General features: G+C 50.8%; 2 protein-coding genes across 2 annotated transcripts; both read left to right on the top strand.

Moving 5' to 3' along the window:
• The first annotated feature begins 403 nt into the window (after positions 1–403).
• LOC123378653 (gamma-crystallin B-like) lies at positions 404–3,401 on the top strand. The gene is made up of 3 exons (XM_045032718.1): positions 404–1,716; positions 2,128–2,367; positions 3,068–3,401. Exons 1-3 carry the CDS (start codon positions 1,681–1,683, stop codon positions 3,341–3,343), a joined length of 552 nt encoding a protein of 183 aa, XP_044888653.1. The 5' UTR covers positions 404–1,680; the 3' UTR covers positions 3,344–3,401.
• A 14,326-nt stretch (positions 3,402–17,727) lies between these two features.
• LOC123378656 (gamma-crystallin B-like) lies at positions 17,728–20,623 on the top strand. The gene is made up of 2 exons (XM_045032721.1): positions 17,728–18,393; positions 20,348–20,623. The coding sequence occupies exons 1-2, from the start codon at positions 18,274–18,276 to the stop codon at positions 20,621–20,623; spliced, it is 396 nt and encodes a 131-aa protein (XP_044888656.1). The 5' UTR covers positions 17,728–18,273.
• The last annotated feature ends 4,669 nt before the right edge of the window (positions 20,624–25,292 follow it).

Here is a 25,292-nt window from a genome sequence, read left to right as displayed (position 1 = left end):
CCACCCCACAAAGCTACTTTTGGTGGCAAATCTCTATCGTTTTGCCGATAAAATATAACCAACTTGATGAGAGGCATGGAGCTTTTTGGAGCAAAGTTAAAGCGACAAAGCGTCAGTGTAGATGCTGCCATTCGTTATGTTGCCATAACTGGCCTCCCCCAGTACCCCACAATGCCCACCATGACCGCTTTGCTCACTGTTTTGAACTCGGCTGCCCTGCAGTCATGTGCAAGCTTTGACATACCTCAGCGTGGAGAGCTCACAGAGCTGCTGAAGATGCCGCTCCTGGGAGCTGAGGAGCTGTGGGAGAACTCAGAGGGAAGCACAGAACCATTAATGTGGAATTGGCAGGCAGGAAGAGCAAGCTGCTTCTGCCGGGGTGAGAGGGGAGGAAGATTGCTGTGTTGTGCAGAGCCAGGGACTGATGTGTGGGGAGAGGTGTCCCCCACCCGCAGGACTGGTTGCTCAGGCTGCTGTCTGAACTTAGATCGGCAGCATGCCAACACATTCTCCCCAAACACACACTCCCCCCCGCCACACACAATCTCTCACACACCTCCCCAACACCCACACTGTTTCTGTCTCTCTCTCACACACACACACACACACAGTCCCTGTCACACACTCTCCCCATCCTGCCCCACATACACTTCTGGCAATCTAGTAGGCTGCCGATGGAACGACGGGATTGAGAAACCTGCATCATGTGATGCTGTACCTACCCCATGAGCGAGGCATTGTGAACCCTTCCCAAAAGCCCAGGGCCAGTTACACAATTGGATAACTACCCACAGTGCATTCCTCTGTATCGATGCGAGAGCTGCTAATGTGGATGGGCTCTGCCAACACAAGGACCATAATGAGGACATGCAACAGTGATTTCATGGAAGCGCTTTAATTAAAGGGCCTAACAGAACTCTGTAGTGTAGACAAGGCCCAAGAAACTCTTTTGGCTCGTTCAGCCTGATGGAAGACTGCCTGGCCTTGGGCTCCCACACTATGTATGATGCAAACTCAACCATTTGAGATGTGGGGTGATGAGGTGTGCTGGAAATGACCACACCTGGAGACTCAGAACAGCGCTGTGTGGCTACAGGTGAGGATAGACTCTGCACACGTACTGAACAGGTGTTCTTCTCATGCTGGTCTCGCAGGAGGATGTTCCAGAGTCTATACTGCTGACCACAAAGCTATTGAATGGCAAAAAAAAGTGTGATGTCTACCTAAGCCCTTTTGACTTTTTTTTTTGACATACACATTTCTGTTTTTATCTCCCTACTTTCTATTTTGGTGTTTGACCCCTCTTCTGTCTTTATTGTACCACTTCTGCATCACTAATAACAATGTAACTGCAGAGATGCTATAGAAAAGGATTGTGATGGCATCAACATCCAGTCCCCTCTGTCACTCGGCCAGAAGTTTCTCCCTTTTCCTGAACTATGTTGTCTTCAATGTAAAAATGGCTGTGCTGACAGATCCAGGACCCAGAACTGCTCACTGGTAACAATAGGAATAAAATCTGTTCCCCACAACACAAAACCTAGGGACATTAGTAAAAAGAGTGAATGAGACCCCAGAGTCATGAGTCGGCTCTATGAACAGAGAAAAGACTTTTGTTAACGTGTGCACACTTAGCACTGGTTGTGAGGTATAAAAAGGCAGTTACCCTGCTGGAATACTATGGCTTGCAGCCTGAATCCAGCTACGATGGAAAAGGTAAGAGAAACCTGTCTGGACAGGATTGTTTGCTATGTCAGTCTGAGGCCAGGGACCTGATTCTCCTCTCATTTACACCAGAGTTAGTCTTTTATTGTCAAAGGAGTTACTCTAGGCCTATAAATGTAGGAGAGGAGAATCAGGAATGCAGAGCTAGGGGACCTACGGCCTCTATTAGTCCCTGGATATTAGTCTCTCAGAGCCCAATTCTGCTTTCACTTACACTTGTGTAAATGAGGATCAATTCCACTGAAGTCACAGGAGTATATCAATTTATCATCACTGTGAGTAAAATGTAAGGCCCAGACATTTCAAGCTTAGTGTGCTGGATAGAGAGAAATTGGAATACCAGGACGCAATCACACTGTATAGGATGTTACTGAAAACTTTGCCATTTGTTTCTTGCATTAGATCATCCTTTTTGAGGACAGAAACTTCCAGGGCCGCTCCGTTGAGTGCAGCAGCGACCGGCCGGATTTTCAAAGTCAGCTCAGCCGCTGTAACTCCGTCCGTGTGGAAAGTGGCTGCTTCATGGTCTATGAACGTCCCAACTTCCAGGGACAGCAGTTCTTTCTGAAACGGGGGGATTATCCTGACATGCAGTCTGAGGGTTTCAGCACCTCCATTAAGTCCTGCCGGATGATCCCACCTGTGAGTTCGATTTTGCTTTTAAAAAAATGGCAATGTTGCCCAAGCCACCGTCATAAGGCACTTGCTTGATCATTTTCAGCTTAGCTACCAAGGCCTGAAAACGAGAACTGCTTTCTTCCTCCTAGTGGTCATCCCTCCAGGATGGCTGGGACACATTGCAGGGATAGGATAGGAAAGCTTCCACTATTACTGCCTGTTAAGGGTGTGGGTACAGCTGTTCTGTGGTTAGGAATATGGACAGTGAACAACAACATACTTTGAAGGGAAAATGTATCCTTAAGTTCTAGGGATTTGGAGATACACTGAGCCCACTCCCCTCACACTGGTGTAAAATAAGGAGTAACTCCCTGAGGCCCACAGTTACACCAGTGTGAGGGGAGAATTGGGCCCAATATTTTCTGTGACTCTTTATAACAAACTCACTTTTCTGTTTCCTTGTTTCTGGGGCTGCTGAAGCCTAAAACACCCCCCAGAAGAACTTAGTGTAGCCTATGGGTGGGAGTCACGGCTCACATAGACTCAAATGGATGGATGTGCTGCCTTTGCAGCATTCAAGGATTCCCGTCCTCTGGGGAGCAGAGGCAGCTTTAAGCGCCATTTGCATCACTAGAGCAGTGCACAGGGCTGACTCAGGGCCCAGGATCACAGGCTGCCAGCCGGCTGCGGTCACTCTATTACCCTGTCTCATTTTCTGTCACAGCACAGGGGCACCTACAGGATAAAGATCTATGAGAAGGAGGATCACAGAGGCAACATGGTAGAGTTAACCGAGGACTCTCCGCAAGTCATGGACCAGCTCCGCTCCCCCGAGATGCTCTCTTGTTCTGTGCTGGAGGGGTACTGGATCCTTTACGAATTGCCGAATTACAGAGGCCGCCAATACCTGCTGAGGCCAGGGCAGTACCGGAGATTCAGCGAGTGGGGCGCTATGAGTGGCAGAGTCGGCTCTTTGAGACGTGCCACTGATCTCTACTGAATCAAGACGCCTTTTGCCTGGAAGGGTCTCAAGGAATAAAATGCTTTAACAACCATTGTGCTCTCAGCGTGCTGTTGTAAGTGTACTAAGGGGAATGTTGAGGTTTGTCCTGTGTTCTTGGGCTACGGTATCATCTTCTGATCCAAAAGTTGTCCCTCATCTTTCCCTGCCCTCCCCCAGCATTGCATAGCTACTTCCAACACAAAGTGCCCAACGCCAAACACAGGGCTCAGGCCTAGGCAGCCACACAAGGCTGTACAGGGGTATAAGACTCCCTCCCAGACACTTGCATGGCTGTGCGGGCATTACCCAAATACAGGGCAGGGCACGCAGTAAAAGCTGAACCATAGAGTGAAACATACAGCGCTTGGACCATAGAGAGGCGGCGGGAGGACTGTAATCATACAGCTGTAATCTAAATCATAATCCTTCAACCCACCCATGGCCATAGATTTGGAGGTAGGGCTGAAGGGGCCCTGGGAGCCAGGGCCGGCTCTACAGTTTTTGCCGCCCCAAGCAGCGCGCTGAATTGCCGCCCTGGGCTGGGGGGGGCAGTCCGTGTGCCCTTAGGGCGGCAGGCGCGTCTAAAGGGCTCTGGGCTCCCCGCTGCGGCGGGGAACCCAGAGCCTTTTAAATCCCAGCCGCGGCTGGGAGTCAGAAGGCTCTGAGCTGCCCTCCGCGGCGGGCAGCCCAGAGCCTTTTAAATCCCAGCCACGGCCGGGAGTCAGAAGGCTCTGAGCTGCCCTCCGCGGCGGGCAGCGCAGAGCCTTTTAAATCCCAGCCGCGGCTGGGAGTCAGAAGGCTCTGATTCCCAGCAGCGGCTGGGATTTAAAAGGCTCTGCGCTGCCCGCCGCGGCGGGCAGCCCGGAGCCCTCTGATTCCCGGCCGGGGCTGGCGGCAGGGCGGCTCTAGGCGGCGCTTTGGCGGTTGCGGGTCGGTGGCTCCGGTGGACGGGAGGTCCACCGGGGCCATCTGCCGCCCTCCCCAGGATGCCGCCCCAAGCGGGCGCTTGGCCCGCTGGTGCCTAGAGCCGGCCCTGCTGGGAGCGTTACCAGGGAGCAGCAACTGGAGCCCCCTCAGCCACCAGGCATGGAGCAGGCAGAGCTGGGCACCCAGCTGATGGCAGGAAGGAGCCACATCCTTCTCCCAGCCGAGAGGCAGCACCAATCATAGCTCTCTGCCCAGCCGAGCCTCAAGCCAGAGTTACCTGAGCGCCGATCCAGGGCAGGGCAGGATTAACTAGCCATAGGCACCACAGGCCTTGGTCGAGGGCCCCAGCTCCTGGAATCTTCGTATTACACTGGAACTTTCTGTGTGTAACGAAAGCTGAGGCGTCTGTCCCAGGGGGTGTAAACCAAAGCTTGAAAATATGACCCAGGTGGAGCCAAATCAGAGATGTCTGCCCAAGTCTGCAGCCAGCCTGAAACAATAGCTCTGAGAGGGCTGAACAGCCCCATGCACCTCAGTGTGAGGTTAACTGTAGGAGCCACCAACAGCAGCCCAGCAGACAACTCTGGGAGGCAGGAAGAGAAAAGCACCCCGGCCCAGTTCACCCATCCAAAGAGATACACCCAGGCTCAAGGGCAAGTCCTGGGAGTGACCCTTTATGATATAGAATCATAGAATATCAGAGTTAGAAGGGACCTCAGGAGGTCATCTAGTCCAACCCCCTGCTCAAAGTAGGACCAATCCCCAGACAGATTTTTGCCCCAGATCCCTAAATGGCCACCTCAAGGATTCAACTCACAACCCTGGGTTTAACAGGCCAATGCTCAAACCACTGAGATATCCGTTCCCCCAAGTATGCTTAGACTGTGTCTGGTGAATAAACAGTTCTGAGCCACCCCTGAAGGCAGCACATTCGGAGTATTGCATGGTCTATGAAGATGTAAATATCATGACTCAGCCCTCTGGCTAGGGCACCACAGTCACACCCTCCAGGTTATGAGGCTCCCTCCAGACCAGCTGTCTGGTGGGCATTTCCCACAATCCTGTGCTACTTCCCAATTTGCCCCTCTAGCATCTGGCATCTAATCTTAAAAAAAAACACACAAAAAACTGCATGTCAGCAAAACTGTTTTCCCTGAAGACCTGCACTAGTAACCTCACTCCAGCCTGACAGTTCGCCTTTCAGTATGTACCATTGTAGTCTTCCCTTTAACCAGCTCCTTATCCACCTTTCATTTCTCATATTAATCCCCATCTTCTCCAATTTAACTAATAATTTTCCATGTGAAACTATATCAGAAGCCTTACTGAAATCCAGGTAAATTAGAGCAGATAGATTTGAGACAAATGAAATGCAGTAGATCTAAAGTCAATCATCTTCTCCAAGAAGGAAATCAGGTTGGTCTGGCATGATCTACCTTTTGTAAAGCCACATGTATTTTCCCCCCCAATTATCTCTACGTCCTTAACTACTTTCTCTTTCAAAATTTGTTCCAAGACTGGGCATACAATTGACATTAAACTAACAGGCCCTTAGTTTCCCGGATCATTTCCCCCGCTTCCACTTTTCTTAAAAATAGGAACTATATTAGCAATTATCCAGTAAGAGAGTACGACCCCTGAGTTTAAAGATTCATTAAAAATCCTAGCTATTGGGTTTGCAATTTCATGTACCAGCTCCTTTAATATTCTTGGATGGAAATTATTCAACCCCCACCTCCCCCAATTTACTCCCATTAAGCTGTACCAGTCTGACTTCCACTCTGCCACTATCTCTAAGCTCCTCATTAGCCAACAGACATGGTTAAAATTCAGACACCTTCATGCGCACACACACACAAAAGGGAACCTATTTAACAACAAGCAACAAAAATGAGACAGCCGATTTAGCAGCCAGAAATGCAGCAGTTACAGAACCACCCTGGCCATGGGAGAGTGCTTTGAAAGCTATCCTTGTAGCCGTTTTCACTTTAGGCCAGCAACTATCACAATAAGATAAAGCGGAGTGGACTACAGAACATTTAACAGTAGGATGTGAAGTTAAGACCACTTTGGGAGCAAGCCTGCAGCCAAAACATGAATGTATAAGGTCAAAACTAGAACTCCCATGTTTAATTTAAAGAACGGTTCAGTATGGGTGGCACCACAAAACATGCAAAAAGATCGGCTCTTATGGGTGCCTGGGTCCACTGTGGATGATCACTCCAAAGACGCAGAGACCAAAGACTGATTAGCAAAAATATTGTGGTGGCCCCAATGGGAAAGAAACTTGAAGGAACACCTTGATACTTCCCTAATCTGTGCCAGACACAATCCAGCTAACAAAAAAAGCTCTTCTGAGACAGGCACCGAGAGGTCCATGGAAATGAATTCTAATAGACTACACTGGGGAGTTGTCCTTATCAGGTAACAAGTATGTGCTACTTGATGTAAATGCTTTCTCACACCTGGAGGAGGAGGCCTTCCACACTAAATATGTGACTGCCCTAACAAAACTGAAATAATTGATTAGCAATGTGTTCTGCAGATGGGAAGCCTAACATTATTGACTCAGACAATGGGAGCGGATTTGTGGGGTCAAAGAAGTGTGCATCTGTCTGGATGGAGATCAAAAGGTTACCATTCTCTGTCAGCCAGCAGCAGCAGGAAAGGTTGAGCGAATAAATAGGACCACCAAATCCAAGCTAAAAAAAGAAAGAGGTGAATTCAACAGGCAGCGATTGGGATGAAGCGTTACCACCGGTACTAATGTGCATCACAGGTACGGAATGCAAATCCACAAGCTTTTCCCCCCGAATGGTGCCTGGATGGGAAGACCAGTGAGTGTGTGGAGGGATATAATTACCCAGTTCCAGTCCATCTAGCTACAGTGGCCCTGTCAGAAGCCTAGTACAGGACTTGCAGATGCAGGTTTTGGAGATACACAGGAGTGTGGCAGTAAGAAAGGAAGCGGAAGTATAAGAAACCAAGACATGGTTCAATGCCAAAGGAGACGTAACTGAGCATCGAGTGGGATCTAAAGTGATCATCTGGGATCAGCCTCTCTCATCTCATAAAACCACATGGACAACAGACATGGAGCTTTTTACAGCAAAGTTAAAGCGACAAAGCGTCAGTGTAGACGCTGCCGTTCATTATGTTGCCATAACTGGCCTCCCCCAGTACCCCACAATGCCCACCATGACGACTCTGCTCACTGTTTCGAACTCGGCTGCCCTGCAGCCATGTGCAAGCTTTGACATTCCTGAGGGTATGGCTACACTGGCGATTTGCAGCGCTGGAAAGCCTCCACCAGCGCTGCAATTAGTAAGTGGCCACACCTGCAAGGCACTTCCAGCGCTGCAACTCCCTGGCTGCAGCGCTGGCCGAACACCCCTCTCGGCATGGGGAATAAGGATTCCAGCGCTGGTGCTGCAGCGCTGGTCATCAAGTGTGGCCACACACCAGCGCTGTGATTGGCCTCCAGGGTATAAGGATGTATCCCAGAATGCCTGTTCAGCCACTCTGCTCATCAGGTCAGACTCTACTTCCCTGGCCTCAGGTGACCCGCCCTTTAAATGCCCTGGGAATTTTAAAAATCCCCTTCCTGTTTGCTCAGCCAGGTATGGAATGCAATCAGTGAATCTTTACAGGTGACCATGCCTCCACGTGGCAAACGAGCCCCAGCATGGAGCAATGGCGAGCTGATGGACCTCATCAGTGTTTGGGGGGAGGAATCTGTGCAGGCACAGCTGCGCTCTAGCCGTAAGAATTATGATACCTTTGCCCAGGTATCGAGAGCCATGATGGAAAGGGGCCATGAGCGTGACGCGGTGCAGTGCAGGGTAAAAGTAAAGGAGCTGCAGAGTGCCTATTGCAAAGCACGCGAGGGAAACCGCAGATCCGGCAGTGCCCCCATGACCTGCCGGTTTTACAAGGAGCTGGATGCGATTTATGGGGGTGACCCCTCTGTAAATCCAAGGACCATGATGGACAGTTCAGAGCCGGTAGAGGAGGGGGAGGGGGAGGCAGACAGTGAGGCTACTGTGGTGGGGGAAGCCAGCCCGGAGGAGGCATGCAGTCAGGAGCTCTTCTCAAGCCAGGAGGAAGCTAGCCAGTCGCAGCCCCTGGAACTTGGTGCAGAAGAATCACAGGAGCAGTGTGGTATCTATTGTGAATTTGGCAGATGGGTATGTTTGGGTTTGTTAAAGGCTAAGTGGCCTTGGGTTGGTTCTCAGCTGCCAAGTAGGCAGTAAACAGGATAATAAATCAATAAGTTGTACAGGATAATAATTACCCTATGAAGTTACAGCTGTGCCTGTGTGTATTTTATTAACCAATTAGCAATTGCTTGATTGCTTGCCATAATTGTATATAAGAGCATGCTGGAGAGAAATAAATGACTTTACTACCAATCACATTGATTGCTGGGTTCTGTCCAGTGCCCGCCTGAGAGGCACTGCAACGCAACAGAGCAGGTCCCAGGTAAGCAGCTTTTATTGCAATGCAAAGGTTTTGGGAGAGTAGGGGGGATGGTATGGCTGCATGCCTGCATGCCTAGACATGGAATATCCCATTGATGTGGTCTATCACGTTGCAGTAATCTGCCTCTGTAATCTCTTCAAAAGTTTCTGCAAGAGCATAGGCAATTCGCGTGACCAAGTTTAAAGGGAGAGCCATTGTGGTCCCTGTCCCATTCAGGCTAACGCGTCCGCGCCACTGTTCCAGGAGGGGTGGGGGAACTATGCTTGCACAGAGGCACGCTGCATAAGGACCCGGGCGGAATCCGCATTGTTGTAGGAGACCCTCCCTTGCTTCTTTGGTAACCCGCAGAAGGGAGATATCTTCCAGTATTAACTCCTGTGGGAAATGGAGGGAGTGTTTCAGTGCTGGTTTCCCCAACTGCATAGCGCGGCAGGCAGGAACCCCAGGAACCCCAGGGTTAACAAAGCCCCGAAACAGGCAGCCTAGCCATGAAGCAAGAAGCACCCTGCTCGAGCACACCGCGGAAGGAAACCCCAGGGTTAATTCCTGAGGGAGATGGAGGTGCTGCGTTTAACAAAGCACCAGCACCCTGCTCGAGCACACCGCGAAGGAAACCCCAGGGTTAATTCCTGAGGGAGATGGAGGTGCTGCGTTTAACAAAGCACCAGCACCCTGCTGGAGCACACCGCGGAAGGAAACCCCAGGGTTAATTCCTGAGGGAGATGGAGGTGCTGCGTTTAACAAAGCACCAGCACCCTGCTCGAGCACACCGCAGAAGGAAACCCCAGGGTTAATTACCATTACCATTTCTGGGAGGCTGTGAATTCTCTAGCAGTTGCTGAAATGTGTGAGGAATGCTTGTGAGACTTTAAAATAACTTCAGATTATACATAATGGAAGCTCTCTTAAAATGTATCATTTGCTGCATTTTTACAGTGACCTTGAGTAGTCCTGGGCCAGTCTTATCAGTGACTGAAAGAAAGCTGCAAAACCTGAGGAGGAAACCGAACAAGAGCAAGGAAGAACTGGTGAAGGCAGTTATGAACCAGTGTGCAACAGAGAATAAAAATGCGCAGGAATGGAGAGAAAAGATGCATCACTGGAGGCAAACAGAAAGCAGGAGAAAGGCGTTGACGCTGAAGAAAACCACGAGGCAGCTTATAAACCTCATTGCGCGCCAAACAGACTGTATGCAGTCAATGGTAGCAATGCAGGCAGAGCACTACCGTGCCAAACCCCCACCCTCCCAAACCTCTTTCCCCTATGCACCAATGTCAGCTCCAAGTCCCGTTCCCCAGCATCCAGGTTCTTACCTACACCATCACCAGCTGCCCCCGACACCTGTACGGTCACCTATGAGCCCAGAGAACTACGACCCTTACCCTCTGCACTCAACCCCCATCACCATGCAACAGTACAATCCTGAGGTGCACAGCGCTCCTGGCAGTACATATGAAAAACTATGAATGTACAGTTCAACAACCAACCCCCCTGCCCGTGTACTTCCTTTTTTTTAAATAAATGATTTCTTTGATTATGAATCAGTTTTTATTATTGCATAAAGTGAAAGATAACAAACCCCAATGAAAACACAGGTAACAAACATCAAGGAAAACACAGGCACTTAAAAGCACTGTAACCAGTGCACGTCACTCCTGGTCAAGGCAAAAAAACATTACTGTTGGCTTTCAGCCTCAAATTTCTCCCTCAAGGCATCCCTAATCCTTGTTGCCCTGTGGTGGGCGTCTCTAGTAGCCCTGCTGTCTGGCTGTGCAAATTCAGCCTCCAGGACTTGCACCTCGTTGGTCCATGCCTGGCTGAATGCTTCACCCTTCCCTTCACACATATTATGGAGGGTACAGCACGCGGATATAACCGCAGGGATGCTGCTTTCCCCCAAGTCTAGCTTCCCATATAGACATCTCCAGTGAGCTTTTAAACGGCCAAAAGCACACTCCACAGTCATTCGGCATCGGCTCAGCCTGTAGTTGAAACGGTCCTGGCTCCTGTTCAGCTTCCCTGTATATGGTTTCATGAGCCAAGGCATTAATGGGTAAGCGGGGTCCCCAAGGATCACAATGGGCATTTCAACGTCCCTTACTGTGATCTTTCGGTCTGGGAAAAATGTACCTTCCTGCATCTTCCTGAACAGGCCACTGTTCCGAAAGATGCGTGCATCATGCACTTTTCCAGGCCAGCCTGTGTAAATATCAATGAAACGCCCACGGTGATCCACAAGCGCCTGGAGAACCATAGAGAAATACCCCTTGCGATTAATGTACTCGTAGGCTAGGTGGGGTGGTGCCAGAATAGGAATATGCGTCCCATCTATTGCCCCTCCACAGTTAGGGAAACCCATTTCTGAAAAGCCATCCACAATGTCCTGCACGTTCCCCACAGTCACGGTTCTCCTCAGCAGGATGCGATTAATGGCCCTGCAAACTTGCATCAACACGATTCCAACGGTCGACTTTCCCACCCCAAACTGGTTCCCGACCGACCGGTAGCTGTCTGGAGTTGCCAGCTTCCACATTGCAATAGCCACCCGCTTTTCCACCATCAGGGCAGCTCTCAATCTTGTGTCCTTGCGCCGCAGGGTGGGGGCGAGCTCAGCACACAGTCCCATGAAAGTGGCTTTTCTCATACGAAAGTTCTGCAGCCACTGCTCGTCATCCCAGACTTCCATGACAATGTGATCCCACCACTCACTGCTTGTCTCACAAGCCCAAAAGCGGCGTTCCATGGTGCTGAGCATTTCTGTTACCGCCACAAGCAATTTCATGTCACCCGCTTTAGGCAAATCCATATCATCATCGGAATCCTCACTGTCACTTTGGAGCTGAAGGAATAGCTCAACTGCCAAACGTGATGTGCTGGCGACAGTCAGCAGCAAATTCCTCAGCAGCTCAGGCTCCATTTCACAGCGTGCTGCACTCACAAATGGCAAGAAACGTGGACGGCGAAAGTGTGACTGCTGGGAAGTGACGCGATGCACCACGGGGCGTTGGAACAGGAAGCGGAATGACCCACACACTTCCTTCCCCTTCCCACAATACTCAGCGCCAAAACGGCGCCAAAACGGGATGAGGTGCTCTGTGGGATAGCTGCCCACAATGCACCTCTCAGTACAGCGCTGGAAATGCTGCCAATGTGGCCACACTGCAGCGCTGGTAGCTGTCAGTGTGGCCACACTGCAGCGCTGGCCCTGCACAGCTGGATGACCAGCGCTGCAAACTACCAGCGCTGCAAACCGTAAGTGTAGCCATAGCCTCAGTGTGGAGAGCTCACAGAGCTGCTGAAGATGTGGATCCAGGCAGTTGAGGAGGCTGTGGGAGAACTCAGAGGGAAGCACAGAACCATTTAATGTGGAATTAGCAGGCAGGCAGAGCAAGCTGCTTCTGCAGGGGCGGCGGGGGAGATGAAGATTGCTGTGCTATGCAGAGCCAGGGGCTGATGTGGGGTCATAGAATCATAGAATCATAGAATCTCAGGGTTGGAAGGGACCTCAGGAGGTCATCTAGTCCAACCCCCTGCTCAAAGCAGGACCAAACCCAACTAAATCATCCCAGCCAGGGCTTTATCAAGCCTGACCTTAAAAACCTCTAAGGAAGGAGATTCCACTACCTCCCTAGGTAACCCATTCCAGTTCTTCACCACCCTACTAGTGAAAAAGTTTTTCCTAATATCCAGCCTAAACCTCCCCCTCTGCAACTTGAGACCATTACTCCTTGTTCTGTCATCTTCTACCACTGAGAACAGTCTAGATCCATCCTCTTTGGAACCCCCTTTCAGGTAGTTGAAAGCAGCTATCAAATCCCCCCTCATTCTTCTCTTCTGCAGACTAAGTCCCATCCGCAGGATTGGTTGCCAAGGCCGGATTAACCTTTTTGGGCCTGGTGCCAAACATATTTGTGGGCCCCCATGGAGGCAATGGACCATGGCGCAGGGAGGTCAGTCCCCAGAGCGAGGGGCCAGCCAGAGGCAACGGGGCATGGCATGGCAGGGGCGGCCCCACTCTGCTCAGCCCAGTGCAAGGGCACTATTTACAAATCGGCAGTTGCCAGATGCACAGTGGCCCACCTGGCCCTGTGCTGCCAGCCTGCCCCTTCCCCTCAGGGTGCGGGCCCATGTTGCATCACACAGCCCCCCTGCCCAACACCCCCTGACTGACTGACTCCCTATGGCCAGCGCCCCCCGACCCACCCACAAATGCACAGCACCCTGCACACCACCACCCCTGCCCAGTGTCCCCCTGCCCGGCACCCCCACAAACCCCTAAGAGATCCCCCATTCCCTACTGCCCCAACACACACATCTTCCTTGCCCCCTCACAGCCCAGCACCACCCCAGATCCCTAAGAGACCCACTCCCCCAGGCCCTGCCTCCCGGCCACACTCACTGGCCCTGCTGGGAGGCGACTGTCTGCCAGGCTGAGCCGGCAGCGCAGCCAGGGCTGGTCCCAGGGCAGGGAATCACTCCGGCCCCTTGGGAATGGCGCAATCAGCCAGGCCAGGGCCTTTCCCGGCCGGGGTTCCTAAGGACCCACTTGCCTGAAGAGACCTAGCCAAGCCCCATCCTTCCCTCCCTCCCCCCACCGACTGAGACCTGACACTGGTCAGGCTTCTGCAGCAATCCCAGGAGGCTCAGCTCCGGGGGGACAGGTGGGGCCCACAGATGGTGGGAAGCAGAGACTGCCCAGAGCCGGAGGTGCACTGGGGTCTGGCCAGGGGGCAGAGAGAAGCAGGTGGGTGGGGGCGGGGATGGAGAGGACCCCTCAGCCAGCAAGCAGGCAGTCTGAGAGGAGCAAGTGGTGGGCGGGGGGAGCCAGCGGGGTCTCAGGGTGCAGTGCAAGCGGAGCAGGCCGGGGCCCCTTCTGAGCATGGGCCCAGCTCCAAGGCGCCACTGGCACCACTGTAAACCCAGCACTGTTGGTTGCTCAGGCTGCTGTCTGAATTTAGAGCAACAGCATGCCAACACACTCTCCCCAAACACACATTCCCCCTGCCCCACCCACCCACCCTATATCTCACACAACACACACACTCTCCCTCTCTCTCTCACACACACACACAGTCCCTGTCACACACTCTCCCCCTCCTGCCTCACATACATTTCAGCTGACAAGCAGCTGGCAATCTAGTAGGCTGCCCATGGAACAATGGGATTCAGAAACCTGCATCATGTGACTGTACCTACCCCATGAGGCATTGTAAACCTCAGGGCCGCCCAGAGGATTCAGGAGGCCTGGGGCAAAGCAATTTCAGGGGCCCCTTCCATAAAAAAAAGTTGCAATACTATATTCTCGTGGGGGCCCCCGCAAGGCAAATTGCCCCACTTGCCCCCCCTCACCCCCTCCCGGGTAGCCCTGGGAAAAATAAACATTTAAAAACCTTCCACATCTCGGCACAAACCCAGTTTTGAGAAAACTTCTTTTCAAGTCACCTTTACAAGGTATCACTGGTTCTCAGCATCAGCTAGTGCTAAAAGGCACTAAAGCTCATTAAAAGGGTTGGACAAATATTTTCCATCAAAACTTTTTTTGGATCGAAAACTAGGGTTTTTTAAAAAGCAGAAAAAAAATCACGGACAATGTCTGCTTTCCTTCAAAATTTGTTTGGTTTTTTTTAATTGAAAAGCTAAAATTAGTCTGCCAAAACCTGAACATGGTTTGGGGTTTCATAAGTGTGTGGCCAAATATTTGCTGCTTGCTGTGTTTGTTTAAAGAAACAATAAACAAAATTCTGCTTAAAAAAAATCCAAAACTTTTGAACCACCTCAGCTTGTGACCAAACGCCTGAGCCCATCCAGTCAGAGATTTTTCCAAGTTTCTGATACTCTGCTGGCGTCCTTGACTCATATCTGTCTCCATAACGTTGGGTTCATTTAGCTTGGAACATAAGAACGGCCATACTGGGTCAGACCAAAGGTCCCGCCAACCCAGTATCCTGTCTACCGACAATGGCCAATGCCAAGTGCCCCAGAGGGAGTGAACCTAACAGGTAATGATCAAGTGATCTCTCTCCTGCCATCCATCTCCACCCTCTGACAAACAGAGGCTAGGGACACCATTCCTTACCCATCCTGGCTAATAGCCATTAAAGGATGTAACCTCCATGAATGTATCTGTTTCCTAGATACTAGCTCCACGAGGTCCCTCACAAACTGGAACAGTTACTGTGGGTTTGTCTTTAGTATAGACTATGTACATACTCCATGAACTGAGCATTTGAGCTTGTTCCAGAATCTGAGATGAGCCTATGTTGTGAAAACTGAAATGCTCAAAATAGCACATGCATGTGAATGGACACAGGGTGCTCGGGACCTCTCAGGGGGTCACGAGGTTATTACTGGGGGTCACGAGCTGTCAGCCTCTACCTCAAACCCCACTTTGCCTCCAGCATTTATAATAGTGTTAAATATATAAAAAAAGTATTTTTAATTTATAAGGGGGGGGGTCGCACTGAGAGGTTTGCTATGTGAAAAGGGTCACCAGTACAAAAGTTTGAGAACTACTGAATTAACCCCTCTGGAGCCTCAGGGAATGCAGGGGTGGTGGTCTCCCTTGGTAGGGTAGGGAAGGAAGTAGGTGGTGTAGGATATTGCTCTTCTCATGTGATCCCTCCCCCACAGAAAAGATAACAGCTTGGCTCTTTGTGTTAAATAGCTGTCTGCGAGCCTCAAACTGCTGAATGAGCTTTAGGGTAGGGAAGGCTGTGCCTCTCCAAACAGCCTGGCCCTGCCCCCTGACTGCCCCCTGACTGCCCCCCTCAGAATCCCTGACCCATCCTGCTCCTTGTCCCCTCACTGCCCCCCTGAAACTCCCTCCCCAACCACCACCCCGGGACCCCACCCCCCACCAACCCCCCTGTTCCCTGTCTGCCCCGACCCCTACCCCGCCGAGTCCTGACAGACCCCCGGAATGCCCACAATCCAACCCCGCCTTCCCCGTCCCCTGACCACCCCCCAGAACCTCTGCTCCCTCCCTGTCCCCTGACTGTCACTGGGACTCCCTGCTCCTTATCCAACCCCGTGACCCCCTGCCACGATGCTTTCCCCCGCCTCCCCCCTCTCCCGGAGCCTCAGTGTGCCGCCTCCAGGAGTGGCTCTCGACAGCGCTGCAGTGGCCTGGCTCCAGCAGGGCCTAAGTTCCCGCCGGTCAGCCTGGAGCTCGCAGCCCCGCTCCCTTACCATGTGGCTCCGAGCGGGGAGGAGCTCAGGCCCCGCCCGAGCCACGCCGCTTTAGCTCTGTCCAGGGCCGCTCCTGGGTTACCCTCACGTCTCCCCTCTCTCAGAGCCTCAGCGCGGCGTGTCCAGGAGCTGCCCTGACCCCTGGACAGCGCTGCAGTATCTGGCTCCGGCGGCACCGGAGCTCACAGATCTGCTCCCTTACCATGTGGCTCCAAGCGGGGAGGAGCTCAGGCCCCGCCCGAGCCACGCCGCTTTAGCTCTGTCCAGGGCCACTCCTGGGTTACCCTCACGTCTCCCCTCTCTCAGAGCCTCAGCACGGCACGTCCAGGAGCTGCCCTGACCCCTGGACAGCGCTGCAGTATCTGGCTCCGGCGGCACCGGAGCTCACAGACCTGCTCCCTTACCATGTGGCTCTGAGCGGGGCGGAGCTCAGGCCCCGCCCGAGCCAGGCTGCTTTAGCGCTGTCCAGGGCTGCTCCTGGGCGCAGCGCGCTGAAGGGCTGAGGGATGGGGGAAGGCAGAGGTGGGGCCGGGGCTGGAGAATTCTTGTGGGGGCCCCTGTGGGGCCTGGGGAAAATTACTCCACTTCCCCCCCGCCCTCTGGGCGGCCCTGAGTAAACCTTTCCCAAAACTCTATGGCCAGTTGCACAGTGGCATAGCTACCCACACTCAGGGGCGCTCTGCCGGTCGCCGGTCCCGCGGCTCCGGTGGACCTCCCGCAGACGTGCCTGCGGATGCTCCACCGAAGCCATGGGACCAGCAGACCCTCCGCAGGGACGCCTGTGGGAGGTCCACCGGAGCTGCCTGCCGCCCTTCCGGCGACCGGCAAAGCGCCCCCCGCGGCGTGCTGCCCCAAGCACGTGCTTGGCGTGCTGGGGCCTGGAGCCGCCCCTGCCCACACTGCCAGTGTGCATGGGCTCTGTTGACATGAGGACCATAAAGAGGACATGCAACAGTTACTTAATGGAAGCGCTTTAATTAAAGGGCCTAACTTTTGTCAACAAAACTCTGTAGTGTAGACAAGGCCTGAGAAACTCCTTCTCCTTGTTCAGCCTGATGGAAGACAGCCTGGCCTTGAGCTGCTATGCTAAATATTGTGCAAGCTCAACTATTTGAAATATGGGATGATGAGATGTGCTGGAAATGACCACACCTGGAGACTCAGAACAGCCCTCTGTTGCTACAGGTGGGGGTGGACGCTGCACAGCTACAGAACAGTTGCTTATCTCATGCTGGTCTTGCAGGAGGACGTTCCAGACTCCATATATCAGACCCCAAAGCTACTGAATGGCAAAAACACATGTGAGGTCTACCTAAGCCCTTTTGACATTTTTTTTTTACATACACATTTCTGTCTTTATCTCCCTATTTTCTATTTTGTTGTTTGAACCCTCTTCCATCTTTACTGTACAGCGCACTTCTGCATTCACTAATAACAATGCAACTGCAGAGACTCTATAGAAAAGGATTGTGATCACATCAACATCCCGTCCCCTCTGTCACTCGGCCAGAAGTTTCTCTCTTTTCCTGAACTATGTTGTCTTCAATGTAAAAATGGCTGTGCTGAACTGCTCACTGATAACAATAGGAATAAAACCTGTTCCCCACAACACAAAACCTAGGGACACTAGTACAAAAAGTGAATGATCCCCCAGAGTCATGAGCTGGCTCTATGAACAGAGAAAAGACTTTTGTTAACGTGTGCACACTTAGCACTGGTTGTGAGGTATAAAAAGGCAGTTGCCCAGCTGCAGTGCTATGGCTTGTAGCCTGAATCCAGCTACGATGGAAAAGGTAAGAGAAACCTGTCTGGACTGGATTGTTTGCTATGTCAGTCTGAAGCTGGGGACCAGATTCTCCTCTCATTTACATCAAAGTTAGTCTCTTATTGTCAAAGGAGTTACTCCTGGCCTATACCAATGGCAGTAGAAGAGGAGAATCAAGAATGCAGAGCTAGGGAACTTACTGCCTCTATTTGTCCCTGGATATTAGTCTCTCAGAGCCCAATTCTGCTTTCGCTTACACTTGTGTAAATGAGGATCAATCCCACTGAAGTCACAGGAGTATATCAATTTATCACCATAGTCAGTAAAATGTAAGGCCCGAACACTTCAGGCTTAGTGTGCTGGACGGAGAGAAATTGGAATGCCAGGACGCAGTCACACTGTATAGGATGTTACTGAAAACTTTGCCATTTGTTTCTTGCACTAGATCATCCTTTTTGAGGATAGAAACTTCCAGGGCCGCTCTGTTGAGTGCAGCAGCGACCGGCCGGATTTTCAAAGTCAGCTCAGCCGCTGTAACTCCGTCCGCGTGGAAAGTGGCTGCTTCATGCTCTATGAACGTCCCAACTTCCAGGGACAGCAGTTCTTTCTGAAACGAGGGGATTATCCTGACATGCAGTCTGAGGGTTTCAGCACCTCCATTAAGTCCTGCCGGATGATCCCGTCTGTGAGTTCGATTTTGCTTTTAAAAAATCAAGCCACCCAAGCCCAAGCCACCGTCATAAGGCACTTGCTTGATCATTTTCAGCTTAGCTACCAAGGCCTGAAAACGAGAACTGCTTTCTTCCTCCTAGTGGTCATCCCTCCAGGATGGCTGGGGGACATTGCAGGGATAGGATAGGACAGGACACCTTCCACCACTACTGCCTGTTCTGGGCCTCGGTGCAGCTGTCCTGTGGTTAGGAATATGGACAGTGAACAACAACATACTTTGAGTTAAGGAGGGAAAATGTATCTGTAAGTTCTGGGGATTTGGAGATACACTGGGCCCACTCCCCTCACACTGGTGTAAAATAAGGTGTAACTCCTTGAAGCTCAGAGAGTTACACCAGTGTGAGGGGAGAATTGGGCCCAATATTTTCTGTGACTCTTTAGAACAAACTCACTTTTCTGTTTCCTTGATTCTGGGGCTGCTGAAGCCTGAAACGCTCCCCAGTAGAACTTAGTGTAGCCTATGGCAGCAGCTCTCAACTAGGGATCCGAGGCCCCCGGTGGGCCACGAGTGGGTTTCTGAGAGTCTGCAAAGCAAGGCCAGCATTTGACGCACCGGGGCCCAGGGCAGAAAGCCAAAGCCCCAGTGCCCTGAGTCCCACCCACCACCCCTGCCTGAAGCTGAAGCCTGAGCAGCTGAGCTTCACAGGGCCCCTGTGGCATGGGGCCCTGGATAACTGCCCTGCTTGCTACCCTCTAATGGCAACCCTGGCTTTTATATGCAGAAAACCTGTTGTTGTGGCACAGAGGTCCGTGGAGTTTTTATATACCATGTTAGGGGACCCTGTCATGGAGCAAGTGCAACCCGTCCCTTCTTGGGATGGAGTGAGGATAATTATGGCACCGTGGCTGAATCTATTCAAACACCCCTTACCTTGGGATAGCTTCGCCTAAGGGTAAAATCAATATGGCTGCCATCCATCAGGACTGCGTGTCCTTGTGGCCTGAGTCAGCAGGACTATGTGGCCAAATGGCCAGAGTCAATATGGTGGCTCTCCAGTAGGCTGGTCAAGGGAGTGGGCCGCCACCTGAGGGGGGTGGCAACCAGGAAGGGGGACCCCATGCCCTCCCTGCTCCAGTTTCCAACTCAGGGCCCTGACAGGGGCAAGTATGCTTGCCACTGAGTCAGTGGGGAATCCATCCAAAACACACTGAAAACACTTGGTACAATGCCTAGTCTCCCTGAGCTATTTCCTACCCTGTCCCTGGTGGTGTCGTCCTGGCATCTCCGAAGTCTGTAGGCTCCTCAGCCTGTCCGGCTCTTGGCAGCTTAGTTGCTCCTTGGGCATATGCAGGAACTTGTGCATTTGCCTGGGTCTCAGCATCTCCGGCTTCTTCCTTCTGAGGCCATAGCAGTTCCAGGGCTGGAGCCTCCAGCAGGCATCCTCCCTCCTTGGCAGTCAGCCCCGAATGAGCTGGGCTGCTCCCTTTTATACCTGGTCTCCAGCTGGAGCATGCCCAGCAGGGCTGAGGGTGCATGGCCTCCTCGGCCCAAAGAGTAGAGTTCACCCTTGCAGTACCAGTGCAGGGCATGCACGGCCCATCACAGGGCCTCAGAAAGAAAAAGATTGAGGACTCCAGGCCTATGGGAGCACTGTGCTGGCTGAGGACTGGACAGCGTTGTACACTGCAGCCCTGTCCCCTCTTGTGTCTGGTTGGGCTCCCTCTTCCCCACCCCAGACATAGCCCCTGCACCAAGGGTGGGAGTCACGGCTGGTGTAGGTCTGAGTCAAATGGGTGGATGTGCTGCCTTTGCAGCATTCAAAGATTCCCCTCCTGTGGGGAGCAGAGGCAGCTGTAAGCACCATTTGCATCACTGGAGCAGTGCACAGGGCTGACTCAGGGCCCAGGATCACAGGCAGCCAGCCTGCTGAGGTCACTCTATTACACTGTCTCATTTTCTGTCACAGCACAGGGGCACCTACAGGATAAAGATCTATGAGAAGGAGGATCACAGAGGCAACATGGTCGAATTAACCGAGGACTCTCCACAAGTCATGGACCAGCTACGCTCCCCCGAGATGCTCTCTTGTTCTGTGCTGGAGGGGTACTGGATACTCTACGAATTGCCGAATTACAGAGGCCGCCAATACCTGCTGAGGCCAGGGCAGTACCGGAGATTCAGCGAGTGGGGTGCTATGAGTGGCAGAGTCGGCTCTTTGAGACGTGCCACTGATCTCTACTGAATCAAGATGCCTTTTGCCTGGAAGGGTCTCAAGAAATAAAATGCTTTAACAACCATTGTGCTCTCAGTGTACTGTTGTAAATGTACTAAGGGGAACATCGAGGCTTGTCCTGTGTTCTTGGGCTACGGTATCATCTTCTGAAGGGAGTACGGAAGCACCTGGCTCTGTCCCAATCACCTCCATGGCTGTGCAGTCCTTACCCAAAATGCAGTGCAGGTACGGTGACCAGATGTTCTGATTTTATAGGGACAGTCCCGATTTTTGGGTCTTTTTCTTATATAGGCTCCTATTACCCCCCACCCTCTGTCCCAATTTTTCACACTTGCTCTCTGGTCACCCTAAGTGAGGGCGACTTCATAGGAGCTGAACCATAGAGTGAAACATAAAGGGCTTGGAGGATAGAGAGGCGGCGGGAGGACTGTAACCATACTGCTGTAGTCTAGATGATAAACCTCCAGCCCACCCATGGCCACAGATTTGGAACTAGGTCTTAAGAGGCACTGGGAGCATCACCTGGGAGCAGCAGCCAGAGCCCTCTGCCTGCTCCATGCCTGGTGGCTGAGAGCTGGGCACCCAGGTGATGGCCGGAATCAGCCACATCCTCCTCCCAGCCGAGAAACGCCAATCATATCTCTCTGCCCAGCCGAGCCTCAGGCCAGAGTTACCTGATCACCGATCCAGGGCAGGGCAGGATTAACTAGCCATAGGCACCACAGGCCTGGGTCGAGGGCCCCAGCTACTGGAATCATTGGATTACACTGGAACTTTCTGTGTGTAACGAAAGCTGAGGTGTCTGTTCCAGGGGGGTGTGAAGCAAAGCTTGAATATGACCCAGGTGGAACCAATTCAGAGTCGTCTGCCCAAGTCTGCAGCCAGCCTGAAACAATAGCTCTGAGAGGGCTGAACCTCAGTGTGAGGTTAACTGTAGGAGCCACCAACAGCAGCCCAGCAGACAACTCTGGGAGGCAGGAAGAGAAAAGCACCCCGGCCCAGTTCACACATCCAAAGAGATACACCCAGGCTCAAGGGTGAGTCCTGGGAGCTAACCTACCTCTATCCCTTCAGCTCAGGGTATGAGCATCAAATGACCCCTGTTGTCCCTGAGGCTAGAGGGCCCTTGCTCCCACTTCCAGGAGCAAATGCCCCTGTGACCTATCTCGCTCTCTCACTTCATGACTTGGGGTGCTCTGTGTGACTTCATGATTCAGCCCTCTGGCTAGGGCAACACAGTCACCCCCTCCAGGTTATGAGGCTCTCTCCAGACCAGCTATCTGGTGGGCATTTCCCACAATCCTGTGCTACTTCCCAATTTGCCCCACTAGCACCCAGCATCTAATCTTTAAAAAAAAAAAAAATGCATGTCAGCAAAACTGTCTTCCCTAAAGACCTCCACTAGTAACCTCACTCCAGCCTGACAGTTCGCCTTTCAGTATGTACCATTGTAGTCTTCCCTTTAACCAGCTCCTCATCCACCTTTCACGTCTCATATTAATCCCCATCTTCTCCAGCTTAACTAATAATTTTCCATGTGAAACTATCAGAAGCCTTACTGAAATCCAGATAAATTAGAGCAGATAGATTTGAGACAAATGAAATGCAGTAGATCTAAAGTCAATTATCTTCTCAAAGAAGAAAATCAGGTTGGTCTGGCATGATCTACTTTTGTAAAACCACATGTTGTATTCTCCCCCTCCCCTCCCCCAATTACATCTACATCCTTAACTACTTTCTCTTTCAAAATTTGTTCCAAGACCGGGCATACAATTGAGATCAAACTAACAGGCCCTTAGTTTCCCGGATCATTTCCCTTCCTCCCCCTTTTCTTAAATATAGGAACTATATTAGCAATTCTCCAGTAAGGGAGTATTACCCCTGAGTTTAAAGATTCATTAAAAATCCTAGCTATTGGGTTTCAATTTCATGTACCAGTTCCTTTAATATTCTTGGATAGAAATTATTCAGGCCCCCCAGTTTAGCTGTTTGAGTCTGACTTCCACCCTCCCACTACTCCTAAGGGTACGTCTACACTTACCTGCCGGTTCGACGCGGAGAGTTCGACTTTTTGGAGTTCGAACTATCACGTCTGATCTAGACGCGATAGTTCGAACTCCGGAAGCGCCGCGGTCTACTCCGGTACTCCACCTCGGCAGAAGGAGTTGGCGGAGTCGACGGGGGAGCCGCGGAGTTCGACCCCGCCGCGTGTGGACGGGTGAGTTGTTCGAATTAGGGTACTTCGAATTCAGCTACGCTATTCACGTAGCTGAATTTGCATACCCTAATTCGAACCCCCTTCTTAGTGTAGACCAGGCCTAAGATCCTCATTAGCCTTATTAAACATTAAGGCAAAGTATTTCTTTAGGTGTTGGGCCATGCCTAGATTATCTTTAATCTCCACCCCATCCTCAGTGTTTAGCAGTCCCACTTCTTACCTTGTTTTGTTTTTATTTATATGGCCGTAGAACCATTAACTATTGGTTTTAATTTCCTTTGCAATGTCCAACTCTGCTTGGTTTTTGGCAGGTTTCACTTTATCCCTATACTCTCTGACCTCCAAAAAATAGCTTTCCTTGCTGATGTATCCCATCTTCCATTCCTTGTAGGATTTCTGCTTTCTCTTAATCACCTATTTGAGAGGCTTGCTCATCTACCCTTTCCTACAATTTTTCCCCCTTGCTTGGGATACAGGTTTCAGATAATTTTTGCAACTTTGATGTCAAGTAATTCCAAGCCTCCTCCGCTTTCACATCCTTCAGTTCTACATTCCAGTCCACTTTTCTAACTAATTCTCTTCATTTTTTAAAGTTTGCCCTTTTGAAATCAAGGACCCTCATTGCAGATCTATTTTTGTTTATTTTGTTATTATTATTTGAAACTGAATTAGCTCATGGTCACTCGAACCAAGGTTGTCTTCTACACCCAGTTCTTCTATGAGATCCTCACTACTCCCCAACATCAAATCTAAAATGCCATCACCTCTTGGGTGAAGTAATCTGTCCACTATAACATCCAGGAAAATCTGGACCCTACTATTATTAGTAGCGCTTTAACAACAGGATGTGAAGTTAAGGCCACTTTGGGAGCAAGCCTGCAGCCAAAACACAAATGTACAAGGGGTGATCACTCCAAAGACACAGATGCCAAAGACAGATTAGCAAAAATATGGTGGTGGCCCCAATGAGAAAGAGACTTGAAGGAACACCTTGATACTTCCCTAATCTGTGCCAGACACAATCCAGCTAACAAAAACAGCTCTTCTGAGACAGGCACTGAGAGGTCCATGGAAATGAATTCTAATAGACTACACTGGGGAGTTGTCCTTATCGGGTAACAAGTATGTGCTACTTGATGTAAATGCTTTTTCACACCTGGAGGAGGAGGCCTTCCACACTAAATATGTGACTGCCCTAACAAAACTGAAATAATTGATTAGCAATGTGTTCTGCAGATGGGGAGCCTAAGGTTATTGACTCAGACAATGGGAGCGGATTTGTGGGGTCAAAGAAGTGTGCATCTGTCTGGATGAGAGTGTGGAGGGATATAATTAACCCAGTTCCAGCCCATCTAGCTACAGTGGCCCTGTCAGAAGCCTGGTACAGGACTTGCAGATGCAGATTTTGGAGATACACAGGAGTGTGGAGGTAAGAAAGCAGATGTATAAAAAACCAAGGCATGATTCAATGCCAAAGGAGACATAACTGAACATCCAGCAGGATCTAAAGGATCTATCTCCCTGCCAGCCTTTCCCAAAAGCAGAGTGGTACAGTCTGCGCTTAACATAGGATTGACCTGGCTCCTCTGAAGTCTTTTGGAAGACAGGACTCAGGAGGTAAATAGATCAGCAGGCTAAAAATGGAATGTTTTGTGCTAAGAAAAGTAAATGGGCTGTAAGTTAAGAGACAAAGTTTCTCAGCTAGCTAGGAGCGGGAACACCCACGGAACCATTTACTATGAGCAAAATAATAATGGACACAATAAATCGGGAATGAAAACATGAGGTAAAGAGTAGGTCAAACATGGACAGAGCATGTTGTACGGGGATTGACTCCTACAAAGTAAGCGAGCCACTGCCAGCATATGTCATGCATCATATAGAAAATGAAGTAAAACGTGTAAATGTTTATAAAGGGAGAGAGTTTCTGTGCATCATTGGATATATATGTCATGTGCCCTAACATGACCTTACCCAGGGTACAATCTGGACTGTTGAACAGATGTGTCCCCTCAGTTCTCCAACCTGGGGTGCCTTTTACACTGCTTCTAAGGTGCCACAAGTGCTCCTGTTCTTTTCACTGTGAAAGGAACCACTCCTGGTCTGCCCACACACAGGCTGCAGCATCTAAATTAGCCCCAGCTATACTACATGAGTGCTACATCCAGCCACTCAATTACACTGCAGGGCAACACCAGCAAACTCCTGGACCATGACTTTCCCCCAGAAATTTGTGTCTTGTACTCAGCACCCTTCTGGACAATACAAGCTCATATAAAGTCCATCATTTTATTAATAGACAAGTATTAATAACAAATCCTCTTATCTCAAATGGAGTTTCCCCAAACACTTCAGTGCAAACACTCTGGTTTACATAAAACAATAGAACAAGTTTATTAACTACAGAAGGTAGATTTTAAGTAATTACAAATAAGGAGGCATAAAAGTCAGAATTGGTTA

Source organism: Mauremys mutica, chromosome 10, assembly GCF_020497125.1.
Source record: "Mauremys mutica isolate MM-2020 ecotype Southern chromosome 10, ASM2049712v1, whole genome shotgun sequence".
In the NCBI taxonomy this organism is placed as follows: domain Eukaryota; kingdom Metazoa; phylum Chordata; order Testudines; family Geoemydidae; genus Mauremys; species Mauremys mutica.
Note: the sequence above shows the minus strand (reverse complement) of the source record. Positions and strands in the feature narration are given on the sequence as shown.

Excerpts from the sequence above, each read along its gene's own strand:
- LOC123378656 (XM_045032721.1), top strand. The coding sequence starts at position 18,274 with ATGCTCTATGAACGTCCCAACTTCCAGGGACAGCAGTTCTTTCTGAAA. Across the intron at positions 18,394-20,347 it reads CCTGCCGGATGATCCCGTCT|CACAGGGGCACCTACAGGAT; the intron begins GTGAGTTCGATT and ends TTTCTGTCACAG.
- LOC123378653 (XM_045032718.1), top strand. The coding sequence starts at position 1,681 with ATGGCTTGCAGCCTGAATCCAGCTACGATGGAAAAG. Across the intron at positions 1,717-2,127 it reads ATCCAGCTACGATGGAAAAG|ATCATCCTTTTTGAGGACAG; the intron begins GTAAGAGAAACC and ends TTCTTGCATTAG. Across the intron at positions 2,368-3,067 it reads CCTGCCGGATGATCCCACCT|CACAGGGGCACCTACAGGAT; the intron begins GTGAGTTCGATT and ends TTTCTGTCACAG.